General features: G+C 38.0%; 1 protein-coding gene across 6 annotated transcripts in view; it reads left to right on the top strand.

Moving 5' to 3' along the window:
- The window catches only part of ccser2a (coiled-coil serine-rich protein 2a), a 51,698-nt gene extending 36,140 nt beyond the window's left edge, over positions 1-15,558 (top strand). For 2 of the 6 annotated variants that reach the window (XM_079633226.1, XM_079633223.1), the window contains 3 exons: positions 821-931; positions 5,304-5,385; positions 11,691-15,558. In XM_079633226.1, coding sequence (XP_079489352.1) covers positions 821-931; positions 5,304-5,385; positions 11,691-11,782 — 285 coding nt within the window. In that variant the 3' untranslated portion in view covers positions 11,783-15,558. Of the gene's footprint in view, positions 1-820; positions 932-5,303; positions 5,386-6,763; positions 6,804-9,845; positions 11,280-11,690 lie in introns of those variants that run through there. The other 4 variants (XM_079633222.1, XM_079633221.1, XM_079633224.1 and 1 more) reach the window with 3 other exon arrangements.
- Positions 15,559-15,951: the final 393 nt, after the last annotated feature.

Below are 15,951 nucleotides of genomic sequence, written 5' to 3'. Positions count from 1 at the left end.
AAATCATCCTTTATAATCAAAATATCGTAGAGCCTTGAGGGTGCTCTTTTTTTCAGAGTTTTCTATTTAAATGTTTTTAGAATGGTTCTAGAAAATCAGTTTTACATGCTTTGCATAAATTTAACAAAATAATAATTTAGTATGAATAATGTGTTCAATAAAAATATTAATAATGGTCAGTTGCAATGCATTGTTTTTATTGTAGTTTAATGGTTTAGTTTTTTTGTCATGGTGTGTATCAAAAATTAGCGATAATTAGTAATAAGGTCTTTAATAAGTGGTTATATAAAAACTTAAACGGAACAATTTGGTGTAGTTATTGGTCTTAAAAAATTTATCAATTTCTCTCTACCAGCAATGCCCTAGAAAATACTTACAGCATTCTAGCATTTGAAGTTTTCTATTTAAATATTTAAAAAATGGTTATCAATTCTAAGAAAATTTTGATTGCATAAATAGAACATTACATTTTTTAATATTTATTTTAATTTATTATGATTGTTGATGATAAGTCATGCTTTTATTGTAGTTTTTATGATTTCTTTAGTCATGTCACGTGTCAAAAATAAAACAATAATTAATAATCAGTTCTTAATATTGGTTACCGGTTAAAAATGATGAGCCAACATGAAAATTTGGTCTAGTTGTTGGTCATAAAAACAGATACATTTATTTCCACTAGTAACACCCTGGAAACTACTGCCAACAATCTAGCATTGCGGGAGCAAGTTTTGAATGGCCAAGACACTCAAACCACTCTTTTCTTTAGCAAGTGTAAAAATCTAATTATTATTGCTTTAATTCTCTCTCTCTCTTTCAGCCGGTGAGATGTCAGTGTCATCAGTTGAAGTCAGGGGCCAAAGGTGAGAGAAGAACGCATCATGATAAATCCACTCAGACGGTGTGGCGACCGCCCCATCATCACCCCGCTGTGAGTTATTTCTCACTCTCTGTCCTAGAAACATGCATGTCAACTTGATCGCATCATGGAGGCACCCTAAACTCTCCCAAAATGTTAATGTATTGTGACTGGTGTATCTGTGTGTGTGTCCTTGGTGAGCCGTCTGCCTCGTTTTTATTTCCTGTTTCCTTAAAAACTCTCTAGGCTTTATAGGTGGCCAGTTGTTTACAAAAGGGGGAAGCAAATGTGTTGTCAGGGTGACAAATCAGACAACACATTCCTTCTGTTCTTTTCCTTTCCTCCAGCCTTACCTTCCTCTTGTTCGTTTTTCGTGGTGAAATAGCCCGACGGTCTCTCGGGACGCCCTGAGCTGAGGCTTGTTTGCCGAGGTGCCGATTTAGCCAATTTGCAGCTGCTACGGGAAAACGGGCATCTACTACAGAGTGCAGAATGATTGTCATCTCCTATTTAAGTGAAGCCGCACAGCACCAACTCCGGTGGTTTAGCTTTCAGAGCCCCAGCCTGGGATGTTCACCAGGGGACGTGTTCTTATTGAAGACCGGCACACAATCAGTAAAGCCAACAGCACACAGAGAAAGACTGGAGTCAGGAAAGATTACAGGGAGGAGAGAGAGATGAGGGAGGTAACAAGAGATGGATGAGAATTTGAAACTGGAAATGAGGAAGAGAGAGAAACAGAATTATTGGGGATCGGGAACAATAGGACTGGTGTTCAGTTTGCATGTTAGTGTTTGAACAATAAAGGGATACTTGACAGTTTAGTTTTCCATACCTGTATGAATTCCTTTATTCTGTTGGACATTAAAGATATTTAGCAGAATGTCCTGCTGCTCTTTTCCATATGTAACCCTGGACCACAAAACATGGGTCAATTTTGTGAAATTAAGATGTATACATCATATGAAAGCTGAATAAATAAGATTTCCATTGATGTATGGTTTGTTAGGATAGGACAATATTTTACGATATACAACTATTTGAAAATCTGGAATCTGAGGGTGGAAAAAAAAAAAACTAATGAGAAAATCACCTTTAAAGTTGTCCAATTATGTTTGCGGTTCTGCTGCATTCACTCACAAAAATAAATGTTTTATACATTTACGGTAGGAAATTTACAAAATATCTTAAAGGTAGGGTAGGTAGGATTTATATAAAAACCTTTTACCAAATTTGATTAAACTTTCTATATATATCAATGCATAATTAAAATGTAAGTACTCTGATAAAAAGAGTATAAAAATCGAGTGACTCTAGACCGTTTAATCTTCATTAAACACAGCTCATTATTTCCATTCGGGACGAATCACAGGATTGGCTTGCGCGACTGTCACTCTCCGTCGCCATGACTACCGCCGTTATTACTGGCTCTGCCCACGTGCACGCAGTCGCGCACCCGTTTTTAGGTGGGAGTGAATGGAATTAATGAGCTGTGTTTATTGAAGATTAAATACACTAGAGTCACTCGGTTTTTTATACTCTCTATTTCAGAGTACTTGCATTTTAATTATGCATTGGTATATAAAGACAGTTTAAACAAATTTGAATAAAAGTTTTTTTTAGACAATTCACCTTTGGCTAAGCCCCGCCCCCCTTAGTTACTGTTGCTACCTCCGACAACTTCATCTGGGCTCTGGTTTGGTATCAACATGGCTTATGCTGTGACGGCTCTTCCTGCTGAAATTTTATCAGACTTTTATAAAGCAGCAAATAAAGTGTCCAATAGAAGTAGGCAAAAGGGGCTGCAGTATGCGTTTGAAGGCTTTATTCAAGACAAACGGTGAAACGCGAGCAACAACAAGGCATCCAAATAGAGGCAAAAGCATAACGGTCACAGTCAAACAATGAACCACAGCATATCCTAATCGAGACGGAGGCTGTGACTAACAATATCAGGAGAAACACTGTTCATGCAAAGCTGGGTAGGTCTCTATTCACTTCTATAATCGTTATTATTTACAAAGCAAACGGACTACGCGAGTATAAAGTTGTGTTTATTAGCAGCGTGTGCTAGCGTATCAACAATTAGGGTAGATAACCGAAATCATACATCTAAACCAGCATAAATCTGTCTAACTAGTATAACTTCACAGTAAGGTTAAAAGCTAAATGTATCTTAGAGACAAAAGTGTGTTGTTGATGTTGAGGGGTTTCGCTGACTGAGAGGACGTCCACACAGTTTAATCCAAAGACGACACTTGTCAGTATTTAACTTCGGTTTTGGGAAGGGGAAAAAACGGACACCCCCTCCAACCTCTCTGGGAAACGCGTATCTGTGTTACAAATGCCCCAGGCACAACGTTTAACCATATTTTTTATAAAACGACGACGTAATGGCCTGCCGAGACCAAAAATATGAGCCGCCTGCGTTGAAGTCAATGGAGCGCCGTGAAAAAGTGTCGGAGCCTCTGTGGGAGCTCGTTCTTGGCTGCGCTGTGATTGGTCAATCTACATTCTAGGGCGTGGCTTAGCCAAAGGCGAATTCTGACCTACCCTACCTTTGGTAAAAATCCTAATGATTTTTTGCATAAAAGAAAAATTTATAATTTTGACCCATACAATGTATTGTTGGCTATTGCCACATATACCCGTGCTACTTGTGACTGGTTTTGTGATCCAGGGTCACACATGATGAAAGTGAAGTCATCACGGCTGTCAAGCAAGATTAACTGTCATTAGCAATTAAACATTCTGTTCCTCATACTAAGCTGTCATATGGATTTAGAAGACTTGGTATGTAGGGGCCTTAGACATTCAAATACAGGTAATCTTTTGTGTTTTTATAAATGAAAGTTATACAGGTTTGGAATGAAGGGTGAATAAATGACATAATTTTCTTTTTTTTAGGTTAACCATCCCTCATGTTAAAAGTTACATTTGCATGACTTCATAAAATAAGTTATTAGTGATCTGTTATTGTAATGTAATGTCACAAATCTGCAACCATGGATGGTTAATGGACTTCCTTTGTTGTTCTTGGAAAAACTTTCCTCTTATCCATTCATAGAACTAACCCTTGCCCTAATGCTAAACGGATAACTAAGATTAGCAGGCAGTGACTGGAAGGTGAGATTTGTTCCTTTACCAGGAACAGCAAAGCAGGATGAATCTGAAATCAGTTATACTGGAATAAATTGTAAATTTAAAATAATGCCACAGATTTTTTTTGTCAGTTCAAAAGTACAATTAGTATCAAAGAAATAAGTTCCCATTTACTTGCTGCCAAATTCTTCAAACCCATATTGTTCAATTTCAGTAAAAACTAAAACATTTCATCAAGTTTTTACGAAGTCAGTTTAACAGACCTAGACATAATGCAAATATTGCTTGATTTTTGCCAGCATGTACACTACGGTGCAAACGTTTACGGTCAGTAAGATTTGTCTCATTCTCGCAATGGCTGCAATTATTTGATAAAAAATATAATAAAACCAGTAACATTTTAAAATATTAAAATAACCGTTTTCTGTTTCGTTACATTTGAAAATGCAGTTTATTCCTGTGATTGCAAAGCTGAATTACTTGCCATGTTAATTGGATTGCAGTTGGCCTTAGTGTTGTGCACTTGCTTCAAATGATCCTTCATATATTTTTGTGCATTTTTCGGTCATTTCAACAGTATTTGGACAGACAGATGAACACTAGCTTGACTAGGCAGAAAAAAGAAAAGTGTTGTTCAAATAAAACTGTGCATGTAAGCATACTCTGAGTTATAAAGGTAAACAGGTCTAGTTGTCTGTCCATAATGAAAAGAGAGACTAGAGTCATGGAGTTCCTACTGTATATATGTAATATCACAGGGCAGCAAGACCACTACTGTATATATGTAATATCACAGGTCAGCAAGACCATGCACACTTCCTGGGTATCAGGTTGTGTAATTTGTTTTATTTGCCTTTATATCTTAAATTCTCAAAGGTACCTCTAAATGGTATGTAATCCGTTTTCAAGATCAGGTTTGGATGTTTACGAACATTACTGTTGAGCCTGACAAAATATTAGAGGTAAATGTACATATAACCTAAGAAAATGTGATTTCCTTATCTCAGAAATTTCCCCAGTGCATGTGCCATTTACACAGAAAAAAGAAAATATTATCTGTGAGATCCGCATCTGTTGGCTAGGAATATTGCATGCACGTATTGTGTTGTGGCTCATGCATTCACGGCTTGTTCCCCGCTGGTATTTTAGTCTGATGTTCAGACATTGATGGTAGTTTGTCTTCTCAGAGGAGATGAGATGTGCGCCGTTTCTCTGTGCGATGTGCTTGCAAAAGAGTTTTTCTTTCTAAACTGTGTGTTTGTCTAGATTCACTGGGGTTTGTCTCTCTCCGCAGCTGTGCGGGTGCCGTGTGTGCGTCACGGTTTTTCTATGTGTGTTGCAGGCTGTACCCACTCCTCTCCTCTCTTCCTGGCAGTGCCAGTACCAGGCTACACCTCGTGCCAGCATGCCTCAACGCCGACAAAGTGAGTCATTAACCCCCTGACCTCTGACCCCGTTCCTTTGGCAATATGTTCAGCTTTCTTGCCTCACCCTGACTCTTCATCTCTGCTCCCTTCTCTTTCATATGCTGTATCCCTGTTGGTTTATAAATATATATGCGCAATATAGTCACATCATGGAGTGAGTCAGAGATGTGTAAGTAGGATATCAGTCTTAAAAGAGAGGAGGAGGAGGAGGAGATGTGGTGTGAGAGAGATGAAAGAGGAAGTGGTTTAAGAGGTTAGACAGTCAGCAGTTCCCCACTGGGCAGTTTTGAACTGTCTCTCAGGTCTAGGTGGGTCACTGCGCTGGTTGGACCACATCAGCTGTTACACTGTGTGTTTTTGTGTAGATGGCCGTGCTTCGAGCCCTGTCTTCAGGTGTGTTTGTTTACGGATTGTGGAATTTTGCAGTCAAATTCATTTGCTTTGGGAAAATTACATTTTCTGAATATTTTTCTAAATCTATTTAATAAATAATCAAACAGGTAGCCCTGCCTCAAACTCATCCCATTGACTGAGCTAGAAGTTGACATGTCAGACCAAACACAGAGTTGCAAAAGCCTCAGGGAAATGTCTCTGCGCATTAACCTGGGATAGGCATGGAAGCCTGTTTTGGTCTCTAAATTTTTATTTTTTATTTTTAAATAAGATAATAAAATAATAAATCTGATGTTTTTAGGAATTAAATTAATTTGTGGCAATCTCAAAATAATTAGAAATAATAATAATAATAATAATAATAAGATGCTCCTGTTCAAAGGTTTGGGGTTAAGTATTAATTTATTTAATAAGAATGCATTAAATTGTTTGAAAGTGACAGCAAAAAAATGTGAGTAAAAATTTATGAGCAGCTTCATAAAATGTAAGGTTTAAATTGTAATGATATTTTACAATATTACTGTTTTTACTGCATTTCTTTTTGTAATAAATGCAGCTAAATAAATGCAACCTTGGTGAGCATCATCTAACCCTAAACTTTTGAACAGTAGTGCATATAATAATAGTAAAATGTAAATTTTAGTAAAATTTAATTTGCAGTTGTAACATCAGACAGGTAGGGAGCAAAGGAAGGCAGGCAGCTGTGATCATTTGAGAGAATGTGTGTTTTACGTGATTGTAAACATGTCCGTAGCTATAGAGCAGATGTCAGACTATGTTCAGTCTCTTCTTCTACAGATCTTCCTCTACTCTTCCTTCCTTCTCTTTTGGTTTTACTCCACTGCTTTGTCAGTTCTATCTTCTTCTTTCCTTGTCCTCCTCTCTTTTCCCTTTCTCTTTCCTCTTCCTGTTTCCTGATTGGATGAACTTGTGCTCTGTGTTATTTCTCCCCCTCTGCCTATCCGATAATACCTGGGGACAGGGGTGGAGCATCTTGTGCATTACTTCCGCGACACAGCGTGGTACAGTAACCTCTACTAAAAGCTTCACCCTTTGCATGGTCACGTGACGTGAACAAACAATGCATGCTTGTTTGAGTTTTATTTTTAAAGCATGGATTCCAATTTTTTCACACATACTTGAGACTTGGCATGAGACTTTTTTTTCCCCTTAAAGGGGTGGTTGATTATGATTTCACTTTTCTAACTTTAGTTAGTGTGTAATGTTGCTGTTTGAGCATAAAAAAACATCTGCAAAGTTACAACGCTCAAAGTTCAAAGCAAAGGAAGATATTTGCTTTTAAAGAAATAGATTTTTAAGGACTACAACAAACGGCTGGTAGGGACTACACGACATTCCTAAAATTTACATAAATCCCACCCCCGGGAATGCAGTTGTTGAGAAGAGGAAGAGTTGTTGTAGTCAAGCACATTTGTGAGTCTGCTCACATGCAGTACAGTACGAAACACAAATGCAATAGCATGTCACTCTGTAGGCATCTAACAACAGTTCCCACACTAGCGATTTTATAGAGTATCATGAAAGAATATGCTAATCAAAGACTTGAAGATAGTTAACTCCACATCAGCAACATAAATTCATAAACTAACCATTCATAAACGTCCTGTTGCATTCTACATGTTGTCACTTCTTCTTGAGTCTCTCCATCATTGTCCGACTCCAGTTTAAACATAAAAGGCAGAACAGTTTCTGACATTTTAGTGGGTGTCTGCTTGAGGTAATCGGAGCTGCTGAAACACAGGAGTTCTTGAAGCTCCGCCCTCTGTGCCGGGAGCAGCAGCTCTTTTGCATTTAAAGGGACACCCGAAACGACACGTTTTTTACTGACCCTCAAAAAGGGACAATTTTAACATGCTGTAAAAAATGATCTGTGGGGTATTTTGAGCTAAAACTTCACATACACACTCTGGGGACAACAGACTTATTTTACATATTGTAAAAAGGGGTATTATACCACCCCTTTAATCTTTGGCCCCAACCACCTGTCTGAAATCCTAATGTGTCTGCTCTCATCTCTTCCTCCATGGGCTGTGATTGCTGTGGTTGTGTCAGATCTGTCTTTGCTGTAATGGTGCTACAGTGTATACTGGTGTGTTCTGGGAGACTCACCACTTCTCTCAGCAAGAGACTTTATCCAAACAGACATCAGTCTGCACAGGTGGACCAGGGTTCAAACATCTCAAACACACACACAAGCAGGGAATTAGCCCATGGTGCAATTGTCCTTGGTCTTGTGACTGCACTGGGAGACACTGAACAGTTTTAGAGGACAATTAAAATAAAATGATCCAATAACTCCTTCGGGATTCACATTATAACCTCCACTTCTACAAACTCAGGATATTAAAAACCTTCTCTATTATCAAAATGGCCACATTGCATCAGCCAAATCTTATAGTAAGATGAATGACTGAATTAGAGCCAGACTTTATTACAGCTCTTTCTGTTGTAATATCTAGCAATCGTGTTACAAATGTTATCTTAGGAAACGTTTCAGAGGCAGTTGATTCTCCCTGCGCTTCTTTAAAATATATGTGCTTATTAGGACTCAATAATAAGGATTTTTTTTTTTTCTTGGACCCCACCACAAAAGATTATAAATTTTTCTTTAAAATCCTTTTGTTTGGTTCAGGAAAATATATTTCCATATTTAATTCAATCAGAAAAGTTTTCTTTACAAGAAAAAGCTATTATTGCAACAATAGTTGTAATTTCCAGCTATTATTGCAATAATAGCTAGAAATTATGCAATATAATGAAACTACAGTAAAGCTATGAATTGTAATTATTGTTTTTAGAAAACAGTGGCATACAGTGCAAAGCATTGCTCATTTATGATAGTCTTGCAAGCATTCTACAAACCATTTTTTGCAATTTTGACTACTGGTATTCAAGGCCTAATAATAAGGATTTATTTTTCTAGGCCTTTAGGGGGGAAAGTTCAGATTTACATTTACCCCACCACAACAAAAATGGCTTTTACTTTCAGGAACATTTTAATTGCCTTAGAAAAAGCCTTTTTTTTTTTCATTCCATAAAAAAAAAAAAAAAAAAAAAAAATTAATAATTTATTAGGATTTATAATAGTCTTGCAAGCATCCTGCAAGCCACTGTTGCAATTTTAGCACATCCTCATCTGTAGCGGCGTTATAAAAGACAGGTTTTACAAAGATTAATATAGAATCTGTTCGGCATAGAATCTGTTCAACTTTGTTTTTCATTTTACTGTCTTGTTGCTGTTGTTTGTTTGGTGCTGCATGATTGGATTCCTTTGTTTTCATGATATTAATAATATTGTATTATAAAACAGATATTTTTTAACTTTAAATTGTAATTAGATGTGATGAGCCTTGTTCAAAGCCGATAAAAACACCTGTGATGAATTCTGTTGTTTCTAAGTTTATATGTTGCTTGGCAACCCCAAAACTGTCAGTATAATGAACTATATCACTTGGCAGAATAATTGTTTATCGTGTGCAAATTGTTTATTGAAAATTGGTGTCATTTGTCATAATGCTGTTACTGTTGTTTAATAAAAGTAATACGGTTGTGAGGCTGTTCATTACAGTAATTTTACCACCGTTGAGGGGGCTTTAGGTACTCATCCTTGCATTATGCTTAAGAACATACCTTAACCATAGTAAAATGACTGTAAAAGTGGCCTTGAGTGGCTTATTCCTTTTATGACATTGCAGAAACACCAGTATGACAACACGATGAGATAACTATACACCACTGTTCAATTAATATTGTATAAATTATAAACAATTAATCTGGCAAGTAATATTGATCTTTTTATTTTTTTAATGGGAGAGTCATCCTCTGGAACTGGGGGTTTCAACATTAAAGCAAGACATTAAAATAAATTGGATGTGTAGTTGTTGACTGAGACAAATCAATTATTGGTATAAATGGCTCATTAATATCTGTTTTAAACATTTAATTCTTTTATGAAAGCATGAAAAGAGTAATGGAGTTATCAGTTGTGTAAATTTCTGTCTCTCACGTAGGGGGCACTCATTGCATCTGCTTTTATTCTTAAGCTCCTTTCACACTGAGGTTCCGGAAGTTACCAGAAGTCATTTTCAATTTGACCGTGACGTTGTCAATTTGGCCGTGTCCTGCAAGTGGACAAAGTTGAGAAGTTTCGCATACAAGTGAGCTGGGATGTGATGCGACAACTACCAAAAGGAGTAAAGACTGAAGCTCACATGAAAAGAAAAAATGCATGGAAAATAATGTCCGAAATTATCTGCATTTGGAGTGACAAACTTGTTATTAAAAACGATTTCAGTGTGAACGGAGATTTATGTCGTCACAGGGTTTAAAAGGTTACAGTCTCTGAGACTCGTCTGTTCTCACTAAGAGACAGAGATGAATGCATTATGGATGTTATCTCCAGGTGTCTGCTGACGTCTCTCCACCCCAGAGATTTTGTAACGTCACGTAGAGGATGTGACTGTCTGTACTGTCTCACGCCACCGACAACTCTCCTGCACACATGCACAAACCATCGCTCACACTTTTACTCCCTTGTTCCCAGACTGCACTCGTATTCTGTATTCTTAAAGTGGAGAACAAGCATGTTTTTGTTTTTTTGTTAGCTGTTGTTGTTTTTTGCTCTCTCTAGTGGTGTTTTAAATTGTAATGCTTTACCTCTCTTCAGTCTGACATTTTCTCAACCCTGTGTGGTCGGGCTTGTGATAAAATTGTTTTGTGATAGTATCTGGAGATAATACACACCTTACAAATGGTCTCTGGCTGAATAGAAATGTGTCAGGCTGCATGAAACCACTGTTAGCCAGTAGGGGGTGGTGTGGTTTAAAGTAGAGCTGTGCTATTCAGCAAAAACAGCCCATGAGAGACAGAGAGAGTGAATGAGAAGATAACAAGGACGTATGCCTCTGTCATGGTGCACAGTTCAGTTGTGTTTACTGAAACTCACCTGTATACATGCTCATACATTTAAATCCACACTGTTACAGTCGCACTCTGTTTGGAACTGAACTGTCGACAGGACGACTGACCGCTATCGTCTCATCAACCTGGCGATGTTCATAAAGCAGCAGAATACAGTTTTCAGTGCTGTTTTAGAGTGCTAGATACAGTTTTGTGTAAAATTCAGAATTGAAGAATCTGCCACACCCCTCGGGAAGTTGATTTGGAATTTGAATTACAGGAAGAGGAATTTACTGAATTGTAATAGTGCAATATTTGGGTTCCAGAAGTAAAATTCCCATTCATTTTCTCGATTTGTGAATATTTTGGGGATTTGATGTATGCTTTTGTTGAAGCCGCCAGCCTACTTTATTTTTTAATTTTTTTACGATTGTGTTTAACATTTGAATTCCTGGTGAAAAACTACATTACCCATTATTCTGCAAAGAAACCTACTCTGATCAGAGAATCACTACAAGTAAACTTCCAAAATATCTCTCAGCGACAACTCCCTCCTGTGAAGCACTGCGAATGATGACTCACAACAAAGAGTGAATTTGACTTACTGTTGCTGTGTGAATGCAACTAGTGAACAGCAGCTGCTGTCGGATAATTAAGATTTGATGAATGAACTTCAATAGGAGTTTCCCCCCCCCCCCCCCCCCCTCAAATTTGTGAATACTTTCCGATGTTATAGTAGTCTCTATCTTTGACATTTACTTAAATCACTTTTGTTATTCACAGCTATCACATTAGTTATCCCCTCGTACAGTGTTTCTGTAACTGCTCCTGGAAGCTGCTTTATGAATTGGGGACAATTCGAGAGTCACACCTGTTTTCAATCACAAACACCACAATTTTCAGTCCCAAACGATCATATCAACTGATTGCAGATCTACAGTATGTTCTAGTTTATTATGTTAAATACTGTTCTATTTTGTCCTTCACAGCCTCAAATACTTCAGCCCATCAGTCGCATCCCCAACGAGCCCCCCATCCAGGGAAAGCTAGCAAGAACAGTCCCCACCGGGGGCCACAGTGATGCCTGCACCGAAGGAGAACAGCCTTCTACGTCCTGTCCTCCAGTCCCCTCCACCGACCCAATTCTTCCTCCTGCTGGAGATCCTCACGTGTCTAAATCTCTTCCTGACCCAGAGGAGCTGAGTTGGTTGCTTAGCACCCACCTTCGCATACAAGACAACAATGAGAGTGAATCACAGTGGGCTGGAGAACAGATTGTGAGACCAACCCCAGAAAGCCATCAAAACAAACTCCTGCAATCAACTCGTACCCTGTCCTTCAGCCCGCGTGTCCTGCAGCCTCCACGTCTACACAAACGGGTAACTCTCCCTACTCTGCCTATAAGGGGCAGTAGTGGGTCAAACCCAAAACCAGGACCCTCAATGAACCACAAGGCCCATCAACTTCTTCCGCCTCCTCCGTCCAGAGGTTTGCCATGCTACAGTGCAGGGAATGACGCCGTGACTCGCGGCCGGCTATCCCAGCCTTGGCCAGCAGTGGTCAGGAGAGAGGCTGACCCAGAACACAACGCTTCGGTACCGCTCGGTATCTCCACAAGACTTGAAAAGCCAAAGATCCACTGAGCGTCAGCTGCAGCCATAAACACTGATAAGGCTACCTCCTGAACGCATGATCACACATGCGGCTTGCACTAGATGGTATTGTTAGTGTTAAACGAAGAAGATAAGCTATCGCATCTAACTATGCAACAAAAAAGTAGTGTCACAATCAGCGCTTCTGTCGCACAAAACCACTCTTTTGATTCAGACTAAAAGTCATTGATCATCATTCCATAACCACTGAGAAACCTTTACCACTCACAATTACATCATTCATACATAACCATGTTAATACAGTTGAGCTTCTCATGGATTGACAAACTGGAGAAAAGGATGACTGACAGAAATTCAGACTGAAAGAAAAGGCAAAATCTGAGAAAATAAGCAATGGAAGGCCTAATAGAAATAGAGCCACTAGAGAGCTCTTTTTTTTTTTAGCGTTACTCAACAAACGTCAAAGAAGACAAAGTGCCATAGACTGCCTGTGGAGCTTTTTCAAGGCCCTCAGTGTCTGAATATTTTCCCATGCGGCATGCCCTCTGGACGCCCACTCATTTAGTGGGTGAATATGACATTTGCATCACCAACCTCCCGAGGCTTAACTGCGAAAACACATATTATTGTCTACGCAACCTCCCAGAGCTTGTCGTACAGACAGAGGAGTCAGTGTCTCGTGACCCAAGTCTCATCTTCAGTTTCCACAGAGAAAACCTGTCAGTCTGCTGTGATTTTGAACTGTATGTATATTACTTCATGCCTCATTTCATATCCTTGTCTGTGTTCACCACATAAACACGAAGTCCAAGCTACAATTTATTTAATTTTTTCTCAGTGCTAAAGACTTGCTTTGACGTAAAGACTGTTTTGGCAGGAGGGCGCACATGCCGCTGTCGGTGCTTCCTTTATTTTCACCTTGGCTTCAGTCGTGATCAGCAGTTTTTCATTTTAATTAGGCTCATGCCTCCTGTATTAATAAGGTTATTTTTCTTGATTATGGATTATGGCATGCTCAAAGCATAAACTTGCCTTTTCACCCCCCATTAGTTGCATACAAAACTGTTAAAATGCTTTTTAATTATTTATACATTATAAAGATGTTTACAGTTAAAATGGCTTTATTAAGCTGTTCAGTTTGCTCCAATGCTGCAGGATTAACATTTTTGCTTTGAGACATGAGTGAGTTCTTAATTTTTGGAAAATATTTTCATCTTGATTTTGCACTAACTTATTTTTGGCTTTACAAGCAATGATAAATAAAAAACAAAACAAAAACCAAGGTCCATTTATGGCAAAATGTTGAATACTGAGATAAATTGGACTGTTTGTCTAGTGCCGTAAGTTGCTTTTGACCACCGTAGTTTTTTTAAAAAGACATTCGGGGTGGTTCTGTTTTGTTTTTTTTCTTAAAGAAAGGTTTACTGATCTTGAGATGGTGTTTTCTGTTCTTAAGATTACACAAGTATGTCTCAGAAGGTTGATGAGGCATCTGGCAAATAATTTGCTTTTGGCATGCCTTGATACATAATACACTCTAATACATAAATGTACTGTAATATCCACTGCATGGAAGCACATGGACTTATCCGAACTATTATTTTAAATATGCAAGAACCTCCCTCCCATGTCTATGTGCAATATATCAGACTGTATACATATTAGTATATACAGATACTTTACCCTAAACTTTTACGGTGGATGTTTAATCCAAAGCGAAATGTAATTTTACTGCCATTTTCCCAGAATACGAGGGGCTTTGGGTATTACAACACACTCTTATGTGGGCCGCACACTTCTAGACACACCCTAAGCAGTGATGGGCAGCCATGTCTAAAACCAACTAAAGAAAATCAATAGAAGAAGGATATTTGTGTGTGTGTTTCTCTCTCACCCAACTCTGTGGTTATACTAAGCAGAAAATCAATGGAGGGCTTGTTTTGTAATGCTCTTGAGACACTTTGTTTGTATTTCTTTCTCTACATCTGTCTCCCATTGTGTCGTATACGTGTGCAGAAGGACTGTAGTCTTGCTATTGCAAAGTCACAGAAGAACATTAATTCCATTTGCTTGTGTCATTTTCTTTCATTTGACTGTTAACAAGGCAAAATTGTTATGACCCATAATTAAAGGGAGAGTTCAATCAAAAATGAAAATGTTGTCATCAATTGTTCACCCTCATTTTGTTCCAAAGAATGAATTACTTTCTTCTGTGGAACATAAAAGAAGATATTTTGCTAAATGTTTAAGTCCATACTAGGAAAATCAATGGGGTCCAAGATAGAAATGACAAAAAGTTCAACAACGTGTGTCTGGGACCATTGACTTACAGAATTGACAAAAACAGTTAACATATTCTTTAAACCATCTTTGTGTTCCACAAAAGAAAGTCATACAGGTGTGGAGTGACAAGGGGTGATGACATTTTTTGATGAACTGTGCCTTTAAACTAAGATAAATCCGAGTAAAGCAGCATTAAGTTTTATAAAAACATTATTGTTAACCATGCATCCAGGCATTTCTTGCTTTAATAGATGCTTTAAATGTGATGTTTTCTACATCTCTTTACATGCTGTAAAAACACTGATTCATGAGTATCTGCAACTCAAAGATACTGTTTCCTTTAACAAATCATCATTGAGGTTCTGCAGCGAGAGAGGAAAAACAATCCAAAAAGTTTTTTTAAAAAGTCTAGTTTTTAGATTTCCAAATTGCTAAAATAAATGCACTCATACAAAGACCTCTTACTGTTGTGTAAACTACTTATGACTTGCTGCCCATGTGTGTATGCCTTCCTCTGGGTTCTTTTCACCTGGATGATTCTTTGATAGCATGAAAATGTCTGAAACTATAAACACTTGCCATGAATTCCTTACAAAAAAAATCTTCCATTTTTCCTTCCATATAGTTCATGTCTTGCCGTGTTTTTCACCTATTGTGACACAAGAGTATGCAGCATTGTCATTGCTCCACACTATTGCTCCATTATAGCTTCTTGAAAACAACATCTGCCAACATGTTGGTCTGGACAGGAAAAGATGTTTACTAACAGGAATGAATTCAAGCACTTTAAATGACCCGTTTCAACCTCCACGATGGAGAGACTGTGGTCTTTTTGACCTGATCTGTTTGATTTGCTGTCATTTTATTGTGTGCAACTTCTTTTATTTGGCTGTTTGTGTGTTGATGTTCTGTCCCTGGTCCAGTGGAAGGTGTGAGACTTCAATAAAGTGAAGGAATAAGATTCACGCTCTCTGTTGCTTTTTCTCTGTCAGAGCCATTCATTTATTCGGCTTCCTGCAGCTGTTCCATTTACACTGCAGTGTTGCACTGCAGAACCCTAATACATTATGTTTAGGGCTGCTTTATAACACCATGTTCATTATACTGTAAATCCACACATTCAGGAAGAATTCTCTAATATTCTCAGTCTGCCCCAAACAACACTGTGTATAAACGGCATTGACAATATGAAGATAAATAAGAACTGAACTTTAGCACTTTCTAAAGAAAAGTTTCAGCTTGGTTTTTGTTTGGTTTTTTCAAACATTAGATGTACATAAATGATATTTCTCCAGTTTCACGGTGCAATTATATTCTAGATAGAGAGATAGATAGAGAGAGAATACATCTGCTT

This window comes from Phoxinus phoxinus (assembly GCF_949152265.1).
Source record: "Phoxinus phoxinus genome assembly, chromosome: 13".
NCBI lineage: Eukaryota > Metazoa > Chordata > Actinopteri > Cypriniformes > Leuciscidae > Phoxinus > Phoxinus phoxinus.
This window is presented reverse-complemented; position numbering and strand designations above follow the sequence as displayed.